The sequence below is a fragment of the Mesoplodon densirostris genome, chromosome 4 (assembly GCF_025265405.1).
Source record: "Mesoplodon densirostris isolate mMesDen1 chromosome 4, mMesDen1 primary haplotype, whole genome shotgun sequence".
Classification (NCBI taxonomy): Eukaryota; Metazoa; Chordata; class Mammalia; order Artiodactyla; family Ziphiidae; genus Mesoplodon; species Mesoplodon densirostris.
The window spans coordinates 33,409,638-33,419,114 of record NC_082664.1 but is presented as its reverse complement, the minus strand read 5'-3'; the positions used below and the strand labels follow the sequence as shown (position 1 = coordinate 33,419,114).

The 9,477-nt window shown below is 38.8% G+C and overlaps 1 protein-coding gene across 1 annotated transcript; it reads left to right on the top strand.

Moving 5' to 3' along the window:
* The first annotated feature begins 3,444 nt into the window (after nucleotides 1–3,444).
* Nucleotides 3,445–4,055, top strand: LOC132489081 (dynactin subunit 6-like). The gene has a single exon (XM_060098021.1). It carries the CDS (start codon nucleotides 3,445–3,447, stop codon nucleotides 4,000–4,002), a length of 558 nt encoding a protein of 185 aa, XP_059954004.1. The 3' UTR covers nucleotides 4,003–4,055.
* Nucleotides 4,056–9,477: the final 5,422 nt, after the last annotated feature.

The following is a 9,477-nucleotide window of genomic DNA, read 5'->3' as shown; positions in this document are numbered from 1 at the left end:
AGGACCACAAAAACAACACAAAACAATTAAGAAAATGGTAATAGGAACATACATTCGATAATTACCTTAAATATGAATGGATTAAATGCTCCAACCAAAAGACACAGGCTCGCTGAATGGATACAAAAACAAGACCCATCTATATGCTGTCGACAAGAGACCCACTTCAGATCTGGGGACACATACAGACTGAAAGTGAGGGGATGGAAAAAGATTTTCCATGCAAATGGAAATCAAAAGAAAGCTGGAGTAGCAATACTCGTAGCAGATAAAACAGACTTTAAAATAAAGACTGTTACAAGAGACAAGGAAGGACACTACATAATGGTCAAGGGATCAATCCAAGAAGAAGATATAACAATTGTAAATATATATGCATCCAACATAGGAGCACATAGGCAAATGCTAACAGCTATAAAAGAGGAAACTGACAGTAACACAGTAATAGTGGGGGACTTTAACACCTCACTTACAGCAATGGACAGATCATCCAGACAGAAAATTAATAAGGAAACACAAGCTTTAAATAGCACAATAGACCAGAGAGATTTAATTGATATTTATAGGACATTCCACACAAAAACAGCAGTTTACACTTTCTTCTCAAGAGCACATGGAACATTCTCCAGGATAGATCACATCTTGGGCCACAAATCAACCCTGGGTAAATTTAGGAAAATTGAAATCATATCAAGCATCTTTTTCAACCACAGTGCTATGAGATTAGAAATAAATTACATGGGAAAAAAACCATAAAAAACACAAACACATGGAGGCTGAACAATACGTTACTAAATAACCAAGAGATCAATGAAGAAATCAAAGAGGAAATCAATAGATAGCTAGTGGGAAGCAGCTGCATAGCACAGGGAGATCAGCTCGGTGCTTTGTGGCCATCTAGAGGGGTGGGATAGGGAAGGTGGGAGGGAGACACAAGAGGGAGAGGGTATGGGGATATACGTATACATATAGATTATTCACTTTGTTATACAGCAGAAACTAACACAACAATGTAAAGCAATTATACTCCATTAAGAAAACAAACAACCCAATCAAAAAATGGGCAGAAGACCTAAATAGACATTTCTCCAAAGAAGAGATACAGATGGCCAAGAAGCACATGAAAAGCTGCTAAACATCACTAATTATTAGAGAAATGCAAATCAAAACTACAATGACGTATCACCTCACACCAGTTAGAAAGGGCATCATCAGAAAATCTACAAACAACAAATGCTGGAGAGGGTGTGGAGAAAAGGGAACCCTCTTGCACTGTTGGTGGCAATGTAAATTGATACAGCCACTATGGAGAACAGTATGGAGGTTCCTTAAGAAACTAAAAATAGAACTACCATATGAGCCAGCAATTCGACTACTGGGCATATACCCTGAGAAAACCATAATTCAGAAAGACACATGCACCCCAATGTTCATTGCAGCACTATTTACCATAGTCAGGTCATGGAAGCAACCTAAATGCCCATCCACGGAAGAAGGGATAAAGAAGGTGTGGTACATATATACAATGGAGGGCTTCCCTGGTGGCACAGTGGTTGAGAGTCCACCTGCCAATGCAGGGGACACGGGTTTGTGTCCTGGTCCGGGAAGATCCCACATGCCACGGAGCGGCTAGGCCCATGAGCCATGGCCACTGAGCCTGCACTTCTGGAGCCTGAGCTCCGCAACAGGAGAGGCCACAACAGTGAGAGGCCCACGTACAGCAAAAATTAAATAAAAGAAAAAAAAATAAAAGGATCATACACCATGATCAAGTGGGATTTATCCCAGGGATGCAAGGATTCTTCAATATATGCAAATCAATCAATGTGATACACCATATTAACAAATTGAGGAATTAAAAACCGTATGATCATCTCAATAGATGCAGAAAAAGCTTTTGACAAAATTCACCACCCATTTATGATAAAAACTCTCCAGAAAGTAGGCACAGAGGGAACCTACCTCAACATAATAAAGGCCATATACGACAAACCCACAGCAAACATCATCCTCAATGGTGAAAAACTGAAAGCATCTCCTCTAAGATCAGGAACAAGACAAGGATGTCCACTCTCGCCACTATTATTCCACATAGTTTTGGAAGTCCTTGCCATGGCAATCAGAGAAGAAAAAGAAATAAAAGGAATACAAATTGGAAAAGAAGAAGTAAAACTGTCATTGTTTGAGATGACATGGCACTATACATAGATAATCCTAAAGATGCCACCAGAAAACTAGTAGAATTAATGAATGAATGTGGTAAAGTTGCAGGACACAAAATTAATGCACAGAAATCTCTTGCATTCCTATACACTAACAATGAAAGATCAGAAAGAGAAATTAAGGAAACAATCCCATTCACCATTGCAACAAAAAGAATAAAATACCTAGCAATAAACCTACACAAGGAGGTAAAAACCTGTACTCAGAAAACTGTAAGACACTGATGAAAGAAATCAAAGATGACACAAAGAGATGGAGAGATATACCATGTTCTTGGATTGGAAGAATCAATATTGGATCAATTGAATAAGAATCAATCTACAGATTCAGTGCAATCCCTGTCAAATTACCAACTGCATTTTTTACAGAAGTAGAACAAAATATCTTAAAATTTGTATGGAGACACAAAAGACCCCGAATAGCCAAAGCAGTCTTGAGGGAAAAAAACGGAGCTGGAGAAATCAGACTCCCTGTGTTCAGACTATATTACAAAGCTACAGTAATCAAGTACAGTAATCAAGCTACAGTAATCAAGACAATATGGTGCTGGCACAAAAACAGAAATATAGATCGACAGAAAAGGATAGAAAGCCCAGAGATAAACCCACACACCTATGGTCAACTAATCTGTGACAAAGGAGGCAAAGATATACAATGGAGAAAAGACAGTCTCTTTAATAAGTGGTGCTGGGAAAACTGGACAGCTACACGTAAAAGAATGAAATTAGAACACTCCCTAACACCATGCACAAAAATAAACTCAAAATGGATTAAAGACTGTAAAGCCAGACACTATAAAACTCTTAGAGGGAAACATAGAAAGAACACCCTGACATAAATCACAGCAAGATCTTTTTTGACCCACCTCCTAGAGTAATGGAAATAAAAACAAAAATAAACAAATGGGACCTAATGAGACTTAAAAGCTTTTGCACAGCCAAGGAAACTATAAACAAGATGAAAAGACAACCCTCAGAATGGGAGAAAATATCTGCAAACGAATCAATGGACAAAGGATTAATCTCCAAAATATATAAACAGCTCACGCAGCTCAATATTAAAAAAACAAACAACCCAATCCAAAAATGGGCAGAAGACCTAAATAGACATTTCTCCAAAGAAGACATACAGATGCCCAAGAGGCACATGAAAAGCTGCTCAACATCACTAATTATTACAAAAATGAAATCAAAACTACAATGAGGAGACAGGGCTTGAACCATGTCAGGAAAGACTCAAAAAAGTGTGAAGATTGCACCTGGAGCAGCTGTGTGTGTAGAGAGTGAGATCAGGGGTGATGTAACTATAGGACCCAGGACAGTGATCTACCGTAAAGCACAAATCATTGCAGAAGCTGGGCCCATAGTGATTGGCGAAGGTAACATAATAGAAGAACAGGCGCTCATCATAAATGCTCACCCTGATGCTGCAGATTCAGAGCCCAAACCTATGATCATTGGCACCAATAATGTGCTTGAAGTTGGCTGTTATTCCCAAGCCATGAAAATAGGAGATAATAATATTATTGAATCAAATGCATATGTAGGCAGAAACGTAATATTGACAAGTGGTTGCATCATCGGGGCCTGTTGCAACCTGAACACATTTGAAGTCATCCCTGAGAACACAGTGATTTATGGCGCAGGCTGTCTTCATCAGGTGCAGACTGAGCGGCCACAGCCCCAGACACTACAGCTGGATTTCCTGTTGAAAACCTTGCCAAACTACCATCACCTAAAGAACACTATGAAAGGAAGCTCAACTCCAGTTAAGAACTAAGAACAATATATGTCATCAAAATAACATTTGTCTTTGACCACTGTCTTTTGAAAAAGCCACAGTGTTTATGCACTCTTAGCAGTGTGCAGAATCATATGTGTTGACTTTATCTTGTAAAATTCAGTTAGAGAGGAAAATAATGGGTTTTCATTGTAACTGTCCTCTATAATTTATATAAAATGCATTATTTTCTGATGTCCTTGCCCCATTTCTGATAATTTACAGATTTTTCTTCTGTGTTGTTTTGTTATGTAAAATGATGGCCATGAAATTTAGTTAAATAAAAGACTACCCATGATAAGAAAGAACATATTGTTATGTATTTATATTCTAGCATTTACTAAACTAAATAAAAATGTTGATGACAGGATGTTCAGTGAATATACTTTAATCAATTTTTCTCCTTGCATCAACTTTCCCAAAATAGCCCCTTTAATTTTTATTGTGTACTAGCTATATATTAAAGCTAATGTGGATTTGTAGCTGTTTAAAATTTCAGGTGAAATTTCGGCAGCTACTGAATTAATTTAGACTTCATTTTGTTTCCAAGAAAATGATTTTTTTTTCTTTTCAGTAAAACAAAAGTAATCAGGGGAAGATGTATTCAGTAGAATACAAAATCAAAAAGAATGGTGTCTGATGAAAATGACAAGTAAAATGATGATTGAGTGGTATTCTTAGGTTTCTGAGGACAATGAAACTAGAAGAGATTTTGATATATTTATAAATGTATGAAATTATTTTGGCATATTACTAATCATTAATTATTGACCTTGTCATAATTCTATTTACCTAATTAAATAATGGGCAAAATATTGAGTATTTTATTGTAATTCCAAGTTTTTTTTTAATAATTCAAGTGCATACATTTAATGGGACATACTTTTTAACTTTTGAATCAGTAGATGTTCATTAATACTAAGACATTAAATGCTAAAGTATTTTCTCTTGAAACTTACTATTTTTTCATTGAGGTGTGGTTGATTTACAATGTTGTGTTAGTTTCAGGTGTATAGCAAGGTGATTCAGTTATATGTATTATGTATTCTTTTTCAGATTCTTTTCCATTATAAGTTATTACAAGATTAATTTTTAATTGTGGATAGTAAAAGACCATTTTTGAATTTCTGAAAAAAAAAACTACAATGAGGTATCACCTCACACCAGTTAGAATGGGCATCATCAGAAAATCTATAAACAACAAATGCTGGAGAGGGTGTGGAGAAAAGGGAACCCTCTTGCACTGTTGGTGGGAATGTAAGTTGATACAGCCACTATGGAGAACAGTATGGAGGTTCCTTAAAAAACTAAAAATAGAATTACCATATGACTCAGCAATCCCACTACTGGGCATATACCCAGAGAAAACCATAATTCAGAAAGACACATGGACCCCAATGTTCATTGCAGCACTATTTACAATAGCCAGGTCATGGAAGCAACCTAAATGCCCATCCACAGAAGAAAGGATAAAGAAGTTGTGGTACATATATACAATGGAATATTACTGAGCCATAAAAAGGAACGAAATTTGGTCATTTGTAGCGATGTGGATGGACCTAGAGACTGTCATACAGAGTGAAGTAAGTCAGAAAGACAAAAACAAATATCATATATTAACGCATATATGTGGAATCTAGAAAAATGGTACAGATGAACCGGTTTGCAAAGCAGAAATAGAGACACAGATGCAGAGAACAAACATATCAACACCAAGCGGGGAAGGGGGGGAGGTTTGTGATGGGATGAATTGGGAGATTGGGATTGACATATATACACTAATATGTATAAAATGGATAACTAATAAGAACCTGCTGTATAAAAAAATAAATAAAATTAAAATAAATAAATAAATACATAAAATCACATGGTCAAGCCCGTTAATGGGCTTAGATGTTAATGGCCTCAGAAGTATAATACTTTAACAGGGATAGGCCTGGAAGAGAGGGGCCTTGTAAGGAGGAGCTGTTAGGAAGGGTCAGTGAATATTTTGATAATAAAATAATCTACCATATGAAATATCAAACTGATTCAGGGCTTCCCTGGTGGCACAGTGGTTAAGAATCTGCCTGCCAATGCAGGGGACACCACTTCTCCCAATTCTTTCTTCTGCTAGGAATATCCCACTAGAGGAATAACTGTGGTCAAACTGTTAAATTTGGTAGAAATTTAAAATTATTTACTATTACACAGAAGAAACAGAATACCAAGAGGAATTATTGCAATAACAGAAAGTTAGATGTCAAATTCTGTGGAGTGAGGAGAATGGGAATTACTCATGGTGTTTAAAAGATCCTGGGATTATGCCATGGGATAAATATCATTTGGGTCTCTTTGGTACCTAGCTGAGCCCATTTGCTTTACCATGATGGTAGAGAAAAAATTCCGCAACTTTACACCCAGTAACTGCAATAGCAGGCTTGAAGCCTTCTTCCAGAAGAAGGTATTTCACTCCTACTGAAAAGATATAGACAGTGAATTACAAGTGTCCATCAATTTTTGAGCCACCTATTGGGGTTTGCTGCAGATAAAAAGATGACAGATTCAATCTCTGCTCTCTAGGGGCTCAGAGTCTCTTGTATTAGTTTTGCAGCCTGAGGTGTGAAAATGTAGATTTACAGAAAACCTACAGCCCCACTGATGCCTCAAATGATAAAATAATTAATCAGATTGCTTTCAACATACTTCAGTATCTAAGAATTCATGAGAACCATTAGAAACTGTATCTACTGCCTGATATATGCTTACAAAAGAAGGAAATACTCATGCTTAAGAAAATTCTTGATAAACAGGTTGAGGGTGGATGAGGAGACCCTGAGGGCACAGGTCAGTAGAGCTAAAGATGAAAAAACAGATAGCAAAGTTACTCGCATTCATTAAGATTAGAAATGTGGGATGAGTGGAGACTGACAGGACTAAGATCGAACTGGAAATGTGTGAGGAACTTAGAGAAGCAGAATTGTATACTCTGAACTTGTAAGTTGTTGGTTTGTAAGTTGTTACAAATGAAATGCAAATTCCTTCATCTCCCCAGTCTTTGGTAAAGTCTTCTGCACACACATGTGTGTGTGCACACAACCTTTTGAGTAGGGCTGTTTTGGGTGAAAAGAAAGAAGAGACCCTGAGCTCAAAATCTGGTTTGATGCCTAATATCAGGTCAGCATAATTACAATATTGTAAAAATGCTTATTGTATGCCGAGTGGTGTTCTAAGCCCTTTACATACATTAATGTATTTACGTGCTTTATGGTAATTCATTAATTTAATAAACTCAAGGCAAACAGATAAGCAGTAGTGTTTTCACCATTTTGTAAGTGAGGCATCAAAAGCACAGAGAGGTTAAGTAATTTGTCCAAAGTCATGCAGCAGCTAAGAGGCAAAACCAAATTCCAGCTTAGGCAGGTTGGTAAACAGAGTGTGGAGAAGATCTATAAACTGAATGCATTCAGTGGAAGTAGAAGAGTGGTCAGTGGGGGTCCTGGGAGACACACACCCTTCTAGCAATCTACAGAAATCTTAGGGAGTGATTTAGAATTTCCACAATTAGATATGGTGCTTTTTATCTGTCTTAGCTATATCTTAAAGGATGGGATCACCCCAGCTTGTTCAGCTTGTCCCCGCCTCCCCCCCCTCTCTCTCTCTCACACACACACATAAAACTGGTCCAATTTTGAATTTCTTGATCTTCATCCCTCTGAGGGTTAATAAATACAAAGCCGAGTGTCTGTACTTTATAAATACTTCTCCATTCTACCTAGAGCTCTGGCTCTATCCATCTTCCTCCTGCTAAGTAAACTCCAGATGAGTCTATTTGATGCTGTTTTACATACTGATGCTTTTTGCTCAGTCTCTGCCTCATTGGGTCTCTTGCTGTCTGCCATAGACATCAGCCCACCTTTCGAAGGCCGCATTACTGCCACCACACCATGTCCATGTGCAGAAAGCAACCTTGGAGATAAAGTCAAAATGGAGATGGAGATCTCAAACAGGTCAATCCTAGGCTCTAAGCATTCAACTTTCCCCTGCCTCTCCTCCTCCATGTCCCTTGCTTTCTCTTTCCTGGTTAAGAGGAGTGCAGAATCTTCCTATAGGCAGCAGTCACACTCTGGGCTTCCAGGAAGAGAAAACTAAATGAAAGAAAGGAGAGGCAGTAACTGGGAACATTTTCACTTAAACTCCACGTTCGCTTCTGTAAGTCTCCTTCAATTGAAGTGGCTATGCACGTATGTAAATGGTTGATATGTAAACATGTGATTATACACACACCCCTTATTTGGATCAGAGCTGAGATGCCAGCTGTGAATGAGATGCATTATTCTAAGGGCCTTATCTATATTTACATTTTTCACCCTCCCAGATAAGGAAAATGAGACCCAGACTGGTTAAGTAACTTGACCTAGGTAGAGACTAGTGTGAAGTTAGAGGAGACTTCCCAACAAAGCTTCCTTTATTGTCATTGAAGAGATGAGGATACATAACACAGGCTTAACCACATCCTTGGCTTCATGTGTAGCTTAAAGCTCTATAGGAAATAACTTTATTGGGGTTTCTACTTGGAGTTGGGATATAGCCATACCTACCTAAGGGTTGGGGTAGCCAAGCCACTGGGAGGGAAAGAAGGACCCCATAAGTGATGAAGGAACCAGACACCCTGCGTTGGAGTCAGCAGCGATGCCTGAATGGCAATGGCAATGAGTCTACCCTTGAACATGCCTTCAGCCAGCAACCCCCACTCCCTTAAGCAAGCATGTGTAAACCCAGGGGGAAGAGTGGACACTACATTAAAGCGCTGTGCCACCAGAGCCTAAGCAACTCCCCTTCCAAAGCAGTTGAATACAAAAGGAAGTGCCTCCTTACCAACAGCTGATTCAGAGGTGAGTTGCTCCGGGTGGCAGCAAGATGGAGAGCAGGTACCCAAATCCTAACCGGAGTTGGAGCACAGCAAGGTAGCACCACCACACTGGGAGTGTCAAGGGAGTTGGTCAACCCAGGATGGTAGATGTGCAGAGGAGAGAGAGTGAGAGCTGACAGACTCAAGATGACCACAGAACAGAAATGCAGAAGAGGTCCTAGGAACTCAGCTTCTAAGCTAACATCCTCCAGAGCAGACGGCGAGCTCTGATGATGTGTACCATGGCCCTGCCCTTTGGGGAACACCTAAGAGACACGAATGAGGAAAGCCTATGACCCTGCCATTTGCCAGATGGGGGCTGTTGAAGACCAAGGAGCCAACTGCTCATATGATCGTATCCAGGACCCCTAACTGGCATGTCCTCAGGTATATTTATGGTCTGGATGCACAAATATATACATGTATGTGTGTACACATAACATAATTTCTTTCCGTGTAAGATATATGCTTTAACGCCTTCCTTTCTTGGGTCTCGGTTTCTTCTTCTTTAAAGTCAGATCATACTTCGATTCCTTTCAGCTCTACTGTTTTGTCTGAGTAAGTGATTTGGGTATTCTGCTGAA